The sequence below is a fragment of the Eptesicus fuscus genome, chromosome 9 (assembly GCF_027574615.1).
Source record: "Eptesicus fuscus isolate TK198812 chromosome 9, DD_ASM_mEF_20220401, whole genome shotgun sequence".
NCBI lineage: Eukaryota > Metazoa > Chordata > Mammalia > Chiroptera > Vespertilionidae > Eptesicus > Eptesicus fuscus.
Window position 1 is genome coordinate 5539884 of NC_072481.1, and position 14366 is coordinate 5554249.

At 48.2% G+C, this 14366-nt stretch overlaps 1 protein-coding gene across 3 annotated transcripts in view; it reads left to right on the top strand.

The window, feature by feature from the left end:
- PEX14 (peroxisomal biogenesis factor 14) overlaps positions 1–14366 on the top strand; it is a 132225-nt gene that overhangs the window by 48677 nt on the left and 69182 nt on the right. For all 3 annotated transcript variants that reach the window (XM_008151764.3, XM_008151765.3, XM_054720752.1), the window contains one exon: positions 5822–5906. In XM_008151764.3, the coding sequence (XP_008149986.1) occupies positions 5822–5906 (85 nt within the window). The remainder of the gene's footprint in view (positions 1–5821; positions 5907–14366) is intronic.

A 14366-nucleotide genomic window follows, 5' to 3' on the forward strand; every position in this document is an offset into this window, starting at 1 on the left:
GGTGTTGAACCAGCCCTGATATGTAAATGCCAACTAGTAATTACCTAAAACCTCAATTTTCATTCTGTTTCATCTTGCAAAACATTTCATTTTCCCTGAGTGAAAACACTTCATTTGGGCTGTGCGACTTAGCAGGGCGGCCACCGGGCCTGCGCGGCCGCCGCCTCCGGCTAGGGGGCACTTTGGCTCCGCGCTGGGGCCGCCGGAGCGCCTGTCCACCTCAAGGTTATTCCCCTCTTGCCATTCCAGTGGTTTTGCTCCGAGCGGTCGGTGGCGCCCCTCCCCCACTCCCACTCGTCTGGTTTCGGGGAGCCTCACTCCTCCTCGTCCTTGCGGAGGATCGGATTGAATTTTGGCTGACCGAGCCTTCCTCTGCATATTAACTTTCCCCCCTCACCTGCCTGCTAGCCCCTCGGCTTCCCCGAGTCGCATTTCACACCCTCAGAGCAGCTTTCTGCCAGGCTCCCTTCCTCCCTTTGACATAGATATCCAACACAATGGCCTCTGTTTTCTGTTTATTGCCTCTTCTTTTTATTCTTCCTTTTCGTTTTGGTGTCTGGGGGTACATTTCCTCTATTGAGCTCACACCCCTTTGCTCCCTTGCCACACTTACAATGACGATCCCCACGTTTCTTCTACACGCCCACAGGTTTCCTTTCAGTCTGGGCTCAGGATCTGACACCTTGGGATGTGTTTGCGGGACATTTTGGAACGTGGCTGTGGATGGCTCTGCTTCCTGGGTGCCTGCCCTCCTCAGCCTGTCCCCCAGCCGGAAAGAGAGCCTGGGTTGTGAACCGCGGCTCCGAGAGGATTCCGGCTGCAGGAAAGCAGAATTATGTCATCCTAGGACCCTGGCTCCGAGAGTGCTTTGCCTAGAATCTCAAGGAACACGGCCTCTTTAGTGAGATATATAGCTTCATAATTAGCCCGTTGCATTTTTTTCACGAGTGCTGGCATCAGCGTTCTACGATGCGTTTCTCTGATTAACAGCTGCTTTGCAACTATTTCCTTGTGCCACCGATGACCGTATTTGTCAAGGAACTCCTGACAGAGTACTGATTTCTTACTAAAATGCAGCATTTCTGTTTGAAGAGGGTGCTCTCATTCTCGGCAATGCCTGGCGTTGAAAGTCAGTCCTTGTTAAAACTTGAGTTTCTTTGGCTTACCGCTTGTTAACAGGATTCTGGGTATCTATCTGCTTTAGAGTCCGAGCGGGGGAACCTTTCACAGGCAATTGAGTCTCTGAGCGGCGCAGGTGTAGCGGTGCAGTGTCGGAATGGGGTCTCGGCCTGCATATCGGTCATTTTCTTTTGCCCTGTGGTTGCCATCTCTCTGGGTTAAAAGGGGCTTGCCTTTGGTTGTGTCATTAATTTTTGAATATTTTTAATATTTAAAACTGGCTAATGAATGCTCACATTTTAGGAGATAGACGTGTATGTAGCACACAGGAGTGCTAGAATTGGTGGCATTCCAGATAAGTGTCACCAGAGACAATGCATCAGGTTTGCATGTCAGGTGCGGAGTGCTAAGGCTCCCTCAGACCCCTGGTTCGTTACTAGGCAAGCTCAGTTCTCCATCCTCCCGGCGGAAAATGAAGTGTGCGTTCCGGAGATGACAGTGTGCAGGGCTTTCGTAGGAGAGCAGAAACACATAGGAAGCAGCTCTTCCGCGAGGACTGTCAGGAACCTCGGTTCCTCTCACCAGGGATTACTTATCCTACACAATGCATTTAACAGCACATAGTTCATCGTAGAGAGCCCCTGAGTATACTGTATTCCATTGATTTATACAGTTACAAATCCTGGTCTCTCAAACACAAATCTCTCTCAGTTGGCCAATCATCTTAGATGCAAAGGTGTTTTCAACCTGAAGTCCTCTTTTTTCCCCGGGGTGGGTGACAGTCACTCCAGCAGAGCCACTGCAAAGGCAAGAATTTACTCCTGTTCTTTGTACCTCAGTTTCACCTCTAGCTTTAAGGGGTAAACAGTGAAAATTATCAAACTTCCCTAAAATCGTGGCGTTGATAGTGGCAGGGTTGTTTTCTTTTGCTTTTAGGAAGAGGAGGGCAGAAGACAAGGTCACAGGAATAGAGTGGTAAGGAACTCCGCTGCTGTTGTCTTCGGAGTTCATCGTCTTTATTTTTATGAAACCAGCCGCTGGTAACGAGGTGCACTCATTAACCACTCTCACGATGCGGGGGGAGGAGGAAGGAAAGCCGGTGCCATGCTTACCGTGGTCTCAAAAGCAAGTGGCTTCCACAGGGGCGTCAGGAACTTGGCGCCAGGCTTTTCCCTGGCTCGCTGCTCTCCCACAACATGCCGTCAAGTCCCTGTTGCCGTTTTACGTCTTTGACATTGAGGCGGAAGATTTGGCCTGAATTTATGTAATTTAGTTGGGCACCAGTATAACCCATGAATAGTCACATTCATCTCCTAATTAGAAAATCAAACGATAATACAGGGCAGGCTGCAGGCACCCCATCACTTCATCCAACAAAAGCACGTTATGTGTGCTGGGGCTCTGCAGGGGAAAGAGTCTGTTGAATTGCTTCATGAAGTTCATGAAAAGTGTCCAACAATAGGGGAAGGCAAGATGCAGGCCAAGTGCACCGCCAGTGTATTTAGTGTGTTAACACCTTGGCCTTGGGGGAAAGATTTGGGGGAAATCGAAGTATAAATCGTAGGGCTTATGAAATTCTAGATGGGACAGGCCTTCGTCACCCTATCATAGTGCTAGTTCCTATGCGGAGGGAGGAGGAGAGTAGGAGTAGCCGAAGGAATTAGTGGCAGGAGAGAGGTTTTCATATGTTCACACTTACATGTAGCTGCTTAGCTGGGTCTCCTTCTTATTCAGCACATTATGTTGAGGCTGTTAGTTTGGATGCTTTATATTTTTGCATCTGGTGTAGTGATATCGATGCTGTTAAATATGTGATTTGCCTGTCGCCTGCATTTTCAGACAAAGATCAAGAGGAGCATAAACAAGCCCCAAATATACTTTATGTAGGTGTTTGGCAGTATTGTTTTATATGGCTTGAAATTAGTGAATGGAAACTTTAAAAGAAATTGTTCATATTTTTGCAAGTTTGAAGTGTGCCGGGACTTCGTCAAATTCCCGTTAAAATAAATACGTCAATTTCATCTCCCTTCCAAATTCATTTATCTTGCTTTTTTAAAAGGTGTTTTCTACTTTACCTGATGTTTAAATTGGATTCGCTCGTTTATGCTGTTCTTTGCTATATCCCCCATGTTTTTCTTAAATGAATTACTAATGACAGAGCACTCCATCATCCCCTCTCTACAGCCACTTTAAGGAAAGCATGGTGATCTAAACCTTTTAACCTATTAAAGATGATTTTTCCCAATTGAATCAGACCCACCACAGGTGTAATAACTAATCATTTAAACTACACCTGCTATTATGTATTTTTAAGCCATTATGCGTGTTGGATAGATGATAATTCATGTTTATTGCATTGTCCGATGGATCCGTTTTGCCTACACTAGGCTGATTAATGTATTTAAAGAAATAAGAGATGCAATTTTTAAAAAAAAATTGATGGAATGCGCCAAGCACTGCATTGAGTGCACCATTAAACCCATCAGAACTTTGCTCTCTGACCAGAAATGCATATACCAAGGACTATATTCAAAAAGCAAGGTGAAACCTGTGCGTTTTAGTGGTGGGATTCTGTTTTCTTTCTCTGTCATGGAAAATTTTGGAAGGATGAGAGGAAGGTGTATGCTTATGGGTAAATGAGCGGATCTGTGCTGTTAGCATCTCCTGCCCGGGACCCCTCTGTGGGCCACACTGTCCGGCGCTGGTACACGTGCCCCCGTGAGCAGAGTCTGCTGCATGGTGTGGACGCTCTAATTGTCGCGTGCGTCGAGGTGTGTTTTCTCTCCAGGTGAAGAACATTTATCCCCGGCCATCTGAGCTGTGCATGTTGGCATTGACCCTGTGAGCCGGCCCGTGCCCGGGTGACTGACTGTCCTCTTTCCTGGGCGCAGGCCTTTCTTCCTGTAGTTTTCTCCTTCCTCTTTGGCCGCTTCCCTCCCCACTTCTCCTCTTTCCTGTCCTTTGGCCTCCCCTTCTGCTCAGGCTCCTCTTGTCCGAATGCCCCTGCCTTCTTCTCCCCGACCTTTCCTTACTTCTCCCCTTTCCTTTGCTCCTCCGCCCGCCCCCCCTTCTTCCTTTCCCCTCTCCCCTCTCTTTATTAAAATGCACCCGTTTGGGGGATGTTTTGTCCAATTCTTGATTTTGGTGCAACCTGAGGTGATGTGATTGAGGGCTGGGAGGGGGTGAGTATGCCGTTTTGGGGTTCTAGATTCTTCAGCATCGGTTTTCTGTAGTCTAGAACTGGTTGGTGGTCACTGCAGTTCATGATGGTAGCTAATATGTTTACAAATTATAATCAGCCTCAAGGAACACTAGGTTTCCTATCACTCAGAGGCCCAAACCTTATATTTCCTTAACACATTCATCCTTTAGGGAGAATGTGGTAAGGAAATATATAAGGAATTGCCCTGGCTTTTTGTTTTTCTTTTTGATTTATCCTCATATTTTGTCATCAACGAAGTCTGTCTGGTCTCAAGATTTAAATTCATATAAAATATGAAGAGAATGTTTGTAATTTGTATTCCCCTTGTAGTCACAGTACTTCGTGTGAATCTCTGAATAACTGCTACTCTTAGTCTGAAGGATCTTAGAAAACTTCCTTACATTTGGCCCCTTAGACATTTTTTTCTCTCAACAGCTTATGAGTGAACTGCAGGCCTGTTGACTTTACCTGTAACGTGAGACTGTTATTCTTTTGGTTTGGAGGAGATGAAGAATGGCAGGGTTTAAAACAGCCCCTTTACCTGGGCAGGTTCCATTGCGCTGGTGTCCGGACGGAGCGCAGACAGGCTGCGGGCAGTCACGCTTAGTGTGTGCTGAGTGACGTGAAGGTGAATACCTTCAGCACGTCTTCCGTCCTCCACGTGGCTCAGTCACAGACGTGGAGATTTCCTAACTGTCATGCCAAGGTAGATAGAGAATCTGTCAGTCTGTCAGCTTTTAGCCATGAAACCCCCAACTTTGTCCTTGGAAGTCTTTTCGGAATCGAGCACCATACGTGAGGGGGACCGGGGAGGAAGGCTGTGCGTGCTGCCTCCTAGGCGATCACCCAGCGGATGTCCCGCACTTTGCCCGGCTCTGCAGAGGCGGCGAAGTCTCTTCCTTCAGGTCCTTGCAGTGTGTTGGGGAGGCAGCCTGGGCATTAGGAGACAGTGCAGTCATGTCTTTGACACACAGTGCACAGGACAGGCATTGAGGAAGTTGAGAGGATAGGGAGCCAGAGATGGCTGGCTTATGTTGGGAGGGCTTTAAGGAGTTAGCAAGGCTGTGCAAGGGCCGTGCTGGGGTGTGTGTGAGAGATGTTCAGACACGTAGAGGCGGGAAAGGAGGCCTTCTAGCAGCTGAGTGCAGCATGGGCACGAGTGTTGTGACGTAGGTGAGCATGGCCAGGAGAGGGCTGCCTGCCGAGGAGGACGAAGAGTCCGCTTGAACAGGGAGAACAGGAAGAGATTGTGGCAGGTCTTGAAAGCTAGGCGGAGGGGATTAGATTTGATAGAATCAGATACAGGAAACCAGTGAAGGCAGGGAACTGACACACGTTTTGTTCAGATAGATTTTAAATGTGAGAAATAACTGCTTATAAATGTGACCCCAGTGGTGTGTTATTTCTATGGACATGGGATAAACTTTTATAGGGTTTTTAATCTTGAAATTCAGACGATTGAAGTTTACTTTTCTTCTCTGTTTTATTCCCACCCACCAGATTGCAACAGCAGTGAAGTTTCTACAGAACTCCCGTGTCCGCCAGAGCCCCCTTGCGACCCGGAGAGCATTCCTTAAGAAGAAAGGTACAGGTTCCTCGTGGCCATGCACAGTGGCCTGCAGAAAGCGACGGGGACGGGCAGATGGAAGCAGTGTTGATGAAGGATCTCCTCTAATTGTCCCACTAAAGTGGGGGTGGGTATGAGGGGTGCCCCGCAGGGGGGCAATGCTGGCTTTTTCCTAACAGTGGAGCAGAGATGATCTAATTCGGATAATTGAGCTCCAAATATAAGGCCAACAGCTTAGCCCAGGACAGCCTGGCACAGCAGCCTTCAGCGGCCCCTTGGATAAGACTCCTGCTTTCTGCTCCCGTCTTCTGATAATGGCCCCGGCTGGAAGGCGGCTGGCTTCAGGTTAGCTCCTGTAGTAAAGAATGAGGAAGAAAAAAAAATGAAGGAAAAGGGAAGTGAGATGAATAAACAAGGTCAGGTTAAGGTCAAGCTTGGGGTCTGATTTACTGATTAAAGTGGTGAATTGCTGGTTTGGTGGTATTTCTGTAGGCATGGAGTAAATGGGTCTTGACCAATTCAGTATTGTCCAAAGCAGACAGACTCTGTCTGGCTCTGTTGAAGTTCAGGATATTTTTCTTCTTGTTAAAAAAACCCAATAAACAAAACTACACCAAAACCCCTCAAAACAAACAAACCCAATTTTTCATTTTTTTTCTAGAAAGCTCTCATAACCATGAGGGGGGAAAGACCCCCCCCCCCCCCCCCCCCCCAGAACTCTCTTTACTTTAAGAGCTGGAATGCCAGCCTCAGAATTCTGGGTTTTGAGCTTTAAGTCATTTGTGGCTGGAAAAGCAGGTGGAGCGGTTTGGTGGTATTTCCAGGTCTGCTCCATGGGATCCCACTGAGGTGACCCTGCAGGACTGAGCTCCAGGGCTGGGCTCGCAGGCCAGGGCGAATATGCCCAAGCATTTCATTCCCAGGCAGCGAGCTGTTCAGAGGATGCCTCAAGACGGTCCCTGGGACTGAGCTGCAGAGGGGCGCTGTGCGCTTGCTGGCGGCATCCTGCTCGCCCCCATCAGTAGGAGATTATTAAAATTTGGAGTGCGTTGGCTGGCCTCTCCACTCCACAACCATCATGCCATAAAAGAGTTTTTCCTTGAAATATGTGTACCTATGGGGAGTAATTAATCATAAAAGCTTGGGGATTTCAGCTCTCTCATCAAAGCATCGAAGCTGGGAAAGCTGAGCCTAAAAGCTGTGTTGATTACCCGGGGTAACCTGAGACAAAATCTATGGTTGCCGAGAGATCCTTCGCCCCAGTATATTGTGCAATATTATAACTGCCTGATCTTCTCCACTGACAATGACCAGTTATTCCTCATTTTCTCTCAAACGCAGCTGGGTTAGAATTTCATTTGCAGAGGGTATTTAGAGCAATTTAGAGACAAATGTCTCTGGTGTTTGCCCGGCACTTCCCCACCGCAGGCTTTGCTGAGCAGTTTTAGTATCAGGAGCTCCATCTAATCTGTTTAATTTTAATAAATCCCTGACTGGGAGAGGGAGAGAAAAAAAGAGAGAGAGAGAAACTCTGGACCAAATAATACTTCTTTTGAGTTAGTTGGCTAATAATCACTGTAGAGAGGAAACCATTTTGTATAATTGTTATTTGTTGCTCCTTTTTAAAAGAAAACACAACTGATAGATTAATTCATCTACGAGTGTTTACCCTGTGCCACGCCCTGCGTTAGTGGGAGCCGAGGAAATCCCTGCCCTCTCAGAGCTTCAGTTCTACTGGGCAAGGCAGACCAGGGAGGGAGAGAACCACGTGTGTAGCATGTGGTACGGCAAGTGCCTTGGCTCACGGGTTGTGGGTCGTGGTGTTGGTGTGGGCATGGGTCACACTTTGACAACGGTCGGTTAGAGCGTGTCCGGCCCCGAGGGCGGCAGCTGAGCGAAGACCTGAGGAGATGAGTGTTTGCTGACGGGGGAGGGGGGGGGCTTAACCCCTCCTGACCCCGTGTGGGTTAGCGCTTTTAGAATTTTCTCCGGCAGCAGAAACCTTGAGGGGCACCCTACCCTTCTTCCCCAGGCGCTTACTGAACTTAACCTTGGAGCGGCTGGCCTTAACCCCACATCTCCATTCTCTTTGAAAAGATATTCGATAATTATGTTGGATAATTATCAGTCATGACCCATTTCTGAGCTGAATCACTAGAGGGTACGTTCTGGCAGGACCTTTTCTGGACAGAGAATTCTAAGGTTTGATCGGCGTCTGGGGGAGAAGAGCCCCTCGTGGATTTAAACTTCACTTTTAAAATTTCCTGTTGTTCCCAGGGTCAGGGGACTGATCAGCGTAGCTTGGCCCCATCCTGAGAATGGGATGAGGGAGGAGGGGCTTTGGCAAAGGAGCAAGCATGTGCCGGTCCCTAACAGAAGTTGGGAAGGAGGGAGACTTGGTCTTTGGGGCTGGGGAGGCTGTCTTCGGGGGCGGGGGGGGGACCAAGGTTCTGGTACCCTGCCCACGGGTGTCTCCCGAAGGGCTCCCTGCAGTGGTGGTTGGGAGTGCTGGCGTTAGACGAGCGCACAGCGACTGTAGTCTTGGCTTTTCCTAGCAAATGTCACTTCGGGGAATTGCAGTGGAGCACTGCCTTGAATTATAATCTTGACTTTCTTTTTTTTAATAAACATCTCTTTCCTGAAAAGGCAAATCCAATTTTGTTTTCTTTTAATATTATTTAATATTTAATATAGAAATCGCGATCCCTGTAGTGCATGTCAGTTGGGTGGAAAATGAGGGTAACTTTAGGCGCATCAGCTGAGTTTGTTTTATTGTGAAACTGCAGCGGGAGCAGGGTTAGATGTATGCTCTGAGTTCAGGGGCCTGGGAGGCAGGGGCGGGGTAGTGCCGAGTGCCATAGGGATGGAAGAACGCGGTTTGCAAAGGTCTTTTGTGTTTGTGTTTTTTTATTTTTGTTTTTTTGAGATTTCTTTCGGATGCTTTAAAGTCTGAATATGGAGTCATTAATGAGAAACATGAAGTTATTAGAGTCATTTGTCATTTTCTTTGAAGTTTGTACTGCCATTTTGTGTAATTTACAACATTTCTTTTATCGGGAGTTTTTTGGATGAAAGAGAAAAGCAGCTGTTCACCTTCAGAGCGTTAGAATAAATGTTTCCCCCAACCACTCGATTCTGCAGATGACACATCAGCTGCAGAGCCAGCCCATGTGCAGGGAAGTGACCGCGCGCGGGGCTTTGGGGCTTAAGCCCGCACAGACCTGGCCTGTGTATAGAAGCGCTTCTTGCCGGACAGGCATCATCGCCGGGCTCTAAGCATAAGCAGGCTGCGGTCCAGCTGACAGACAGCAATCGAATCAGTCCAGAAAGGTAGAGGCTTGGTCATTGTTGTCAATAGGCTTCCTGACACCCTATCCAACCACAGGATGTGGGAGGCAGCCTGCTCCCAAACGGGTGTGGCAGGCTGAGCGTCAGGTGGGGAGAAGTACTGTCTGTTCGAGGGGGCGGGGTTGAGGCGCTAGATGAGGTGGGAGGCGCGTGGAGCTGTCGCCTGCTCACTGCGCTTCTCTCTCTCATCCTGCGCGGCGGGGCCTGTGGTGCTGCGGACACTGCTTGCTGTGCCCTCTGCAGTGTGTAGAGCTCTCCCTCAGCTGAGAAATAGTCTGGGGGGGGGAGGACAGCTGAGCAAATAAAACTCCCCGCTGTGCTTCCTCATTCTAAATGGTGAAACCAGACCTTATCTTTCTTCTGTTCCTGGAAGCCCCCCCCCACCCCCCCCGCCCCCCAGTGGAAAACTGCCTCCTTGCTAGAAGTGAACTTGAGGAAGAAACCTGAGGGTCTCAACCTTGGGGGTGCCTTGGGGGTGGGGCAGAGGTGAAGGTTCCTCTCACTGGACTATTTTTAGGGGAAGTAGATTCTTACACAGATTTCAACTTAACTCTCTTTTATTACTTTTCTTTTTTACCATTTACTCCATTTCACAAGGTAGTTTGCATGTCCTTGAATGGAATCTCGTTACCATGAAAGCTTTTTTAGCATTGATTTCATAACAGTCTTAATTTAATAGCGGCGTCATTACTGAGAAGCTCTGGGAGTGGGCCCCGGCTTTCCAGGTCACTGACCTTTTAATTACAAACCTTGTTCTGATGGCCAGGTTATCGACTGGACAGCTCCCAGCTTGTGCCCCCAGGATGAAAACGAAAATAACTACGTTTCCTCCCCCATCCCCAGGAAAAAAAAGTAACCTCATGAGTCTCTGAAATTAATTTTCTCCTTCAGCAATTAATTCTTTAATGTGTCTTAGAGAAGCCAGAAGTCTTGTTATAGGGCTGTTTTTTCTAGAGCTCGGGTCCAGCAGATAGCTTGGAGGGGCCGGGGAAGCGAACGGAGATCATGCCAGCTACCACCCGCGCTTGATCGTGGCCCATTTCCTTGTCCTTGGAAAACTCCCGCGGCTGAGCTGGAAGGAATAGCATTGGCCCTGCGAGGGGCGGCCTGGCCCTTCTGACTCTTTGCTGACAAGATGTGGGTTGCAGCATCGAGGCTTAAATTCTGGAATTCGTGTACTGCTGGAGTAGTTGAGCCTGTTTATCACGGACACATTCAAAAGATGTTCTCGTTCTGAGAAAGACAAGGGTTGGATGATTTTTCTTGGCATGTGTTACGTCTCTGTTTTCTCAGATGACTGGAGGAAGCAAGTGCTCTACACGAGGAGGTCTACTCAGCCTTGAACTTGAACTGAGTAGGTTCTCCCTCTCTCACCACAAAGAGGGAGAAAACAAGGAGAGGGCAGTGGCCCATAAGTAGGGTGACCATTGGTTCTGGTTTGCCGAGTACTGTCCCGGTGTTAGCACCGGAATTCTTAAGTCCTGGGCAGCTCCTCAGTCCTGGGCAAACAGGTCAGCCAGCAGTCCAGCCTTCCGCAGGAGTGAGAGCTACAGAGACCCAGTGGGTCTGTGTCCACAAGCTGGAGGAGGAAGTTCAGCAGGCAGTCCCTGAGAGCCCAGCTTGCAGTTGAGTGGCATCTTCCTCACACACTGCCTGCTGCCACTCCCCCGGCCCTGCCCTGGTTTGGGTCCAGTGCAGAGAGCCTCTGGGGGTGGGAGGCTGTGCCCTGCAGGTGTGTGGGGAGCCGCTGGTGCCAAGCAGACAGGGCTGTGTGTGCAGCCACGTGCTTGTTCCTGAGGATGATTGAGCATCTCCATCCATCTGTTGTGAGCGGACCATCTTCCTTCCCTGCCAGTCTTGCATCTGCATATCTGTCACCTGCTGTTCTGGACCAGCCTATTCATCACACTGACTGGTGTCCCCCCATCAATTTTCCTGCTTCCCTTGTTATCCAAACTTGTCTCGAGCTCCACAGATTTTCCTAGGCAGCCAGGGTGAGCTATAGCAGTTAGACCAGCTGAATGCCATACGATTGTATGGCTTCCCCATTCAGAGGGGAGCTGATAACACTTGCTCCCCAAAGTAGGCTGAGTTAAGCAGGTACCTACACTTCACCCTATAATTGGGGGCGGTGGGCGGTGGGGGAATAACAAAGCTCTCTGGATTTACCCAATTGCTATGAGATTTTCCCCTGAAAACGAAAAATGATTCTTCTTTTCTTAAACTTGTGTACCTGAAACAATATTACATTGGGCAATAGTCCCCCCTTAATCGGCGGTGGATGAGTTTCAAGGTCCCCAGTGGATGCCTGAAACCGTGGATAGGACAGAACCCTGTATACACTATATTTTTTCCTATCAGGCACACCTTTTCACTTAAACGAGGCACTTTATGGCTTCCCCGAGTTGCCAGAATCACAACTCTTGTGCTTTTACTATTAGGTAAAAGGAGGGTTTCTGGAACACAAGCACTGCGTACCGCGGCAGCCCAGCTGAGACCTGGGAGGGCTGCTAAGTGACGAACGGGCGAGCGCATACAGCATGGAGCGGGTGGACAGAAGGATGATTCACGTCCCTGGCGGGATGGAGTGGGAGGGCTCGAGATTTCATCTTGCTCTTCAGAAGGGTGTGTAATTTAAAACTTCTGAAGTGTTTACTTCTGGAGTTTTCTATTTACTGTTTTAGGCTGTGGTTGACCGTGGTTAATTGAAACCGTGGATTTGGGGGGACTACTGTATTCAAGTTTTTCTTTCATCTTTTTGAAAATGTAAGATATGTACAAGGCTTAAAAAATTCAAAACCGTAAAGAGGATACACAGTGAGAAAGAACTCTTCCTCCTATCTCTCGGTCCCGTCTCCCCTCCCGTTCTTTTTCCCAGAGGAGGCTATTACCAGTTTCTTATGCCTCATCCCAAAGGTAATGTGTCCATAGAAAAGCATGCCAACACCTATTACTCCCCCCCACAGAAACACTTTTAAATACATGGCAGCAGGTTTACACTTTACCTTTACACTTGACCTTATGTCTTGGCAGCCATTCCACACCAGTCCACAGGTTTGCTTCGTTCTCTCAGTGGCTGCATAGTATTCCATTATGTGCGTCTCTTAATTTCTTTTAACCAGTCCCAAGTTAGTGAACATAGAGGTTGATTCTTGTGTTTTGTTGTTTCAAACAATGCTGCAGTGAATATATTCTTGTGTAGACATTGTTCAACCCGGGTTAGTTTGACACTTTGCTAAAATAAAAGCATTTTGTATATGGTGAGTAGACTAGGGTATATTCTTCTTGCTTAAAATGTCATGAGATTGTGTCCCCCAAAGAGAATATAAAACTATTTTCTAGGTAGAAAAAAGTTAATGAGAGAAAAAAGACAGCACAGCGACTTCTTACGAACACAGCACCGATTTGGACTCTGAGAGGACATTGTGGTCATTGGTTACATGAAAAATGCGTTCGTTCTAAAAGAACCCTTTTAGCCTGTTTCTGAAGGGATATGGGCTCATAAATTTAATTTTTGATTCCAAATAAACATTTAAATAAATGGAAAGCTTCAGAATCTTGGTTATCTTTTTTCAGATGAAGTATACAGCTTAGTTTTCTTTGTCATAGTTGGACATTTTATGGGTCCGAGGGCATTGGTTCGGTGGTCCGCCTTTATTTGGTGCCTCTTGTGTGCAGAGTATTACCGTGTTGGGCACTTCACGAAAGAAAAGCCTAGTCTCCGTCTTGTACGACAGGCTCGTCAGGAGGCGGTGGGAATGGGTGCTGAGTGCTTCTCAAGTGGGCCTGCGTGTATCCATGAGACACAGCAGTACCTCAGCTAGAAGTCAGCCAAGGCAGATGGGGGAGAGGCCAGAGGATAAAGCTCACTAGACTGAGAGTCCTCAAGGGCAGTGACCACGTCTCACTCTTTCCAGCATCCTCAGCGCGCGGCTTAGCCAGCCTCAGCCAGAAACTAATGAATGAGCGAGTGAGTGAATGCATACTGCAATTAGAAGACATTGGGAACAGTTTCAAAGGGGCTCGGTTATTCTTAAGTCTATGATTTAGGTATTTGTTCAACTCTAGTATCATGTAAAGTAGCTTCAGGATTGCTAACTTATGTGCCATTACCAACTAGAGTACAGTGTTTATATGCAGTTCTTTTTGTCTTCAGTCTTTTTTATTTATTTTTAAAATATTTTTATTGACTTCAGAGAGGAAGGGAGAGGGAGAGAGAGAGAGAAACATTAATGATGAGAGAGAATCATGGATCAGCTGCCTCCTGCATGCCCCACACTAGGGATTGAGTCCGCAACACGGATATGTGCCCTGACTGAGAATCGAACTGTGACCTTCTGGTTCATAGGTCGAAGCTCAACCACTGAGCCACGCCGGCTGGGCTTGTCTTCAGTCTATAGTATCCAGTACAAACACTCTTTTCCAAGTTGCTCAGGTTCAACACAGCTCAGTTTTGACCTAGACCAGTGATGGCGAACCTATGACACGTGTGTCAGCACTGACACGTGTAGCCATTTCTGATGACATGTGGTTGCTAAGGTGGCCGCAGGCCGAGGATGAAACATTTGCTGCTCCTGAGGATGAAACATTTGCGAAATAATGTTTTTTCCTCAAAGTGACACACTACCCGAGTTATGCTCAGTTTTTTGGCGACGTTTGACACACCAAGCTCAAAAGGTTGCCCATCACTGACCTAGACACTGAGGGAGGCAGTGGGCGTAGATGGTCAGAGAAGGGTGGGAAGGATGTTGTAAGGAGGCTCATGCACAGGCATGTGTGCAATTAGCTGGGTTGGACCAGGGGGTCTGCACAAAGGCAGGGAATTGAGTTTTGTGAGATGGTTAGTGAGGGAGCAGCCAGTGATAGGACTCAATATGATAAATAACTAGAGGCCCAGTGCATGAATTCGTGCACAGGTCGAGTCCGGCTGGCCCGGCCCTAATTGGGACGGATCAGGGCCAGGCCTGTCGGGAGGAGGAGATGGTGGGAAGTTGGGCTGGCTGGGGGGAGGGCCGTGGGTGATTGGCCGGCAGTCCCCACCCCTGATTTGGGTGGGGGGGCTATAGGGGTGCGGCCGGCTGTGGGGAGGGACTGTGGGTGGTGGGCCAGCCAACCCCGCCCCTAAATGGG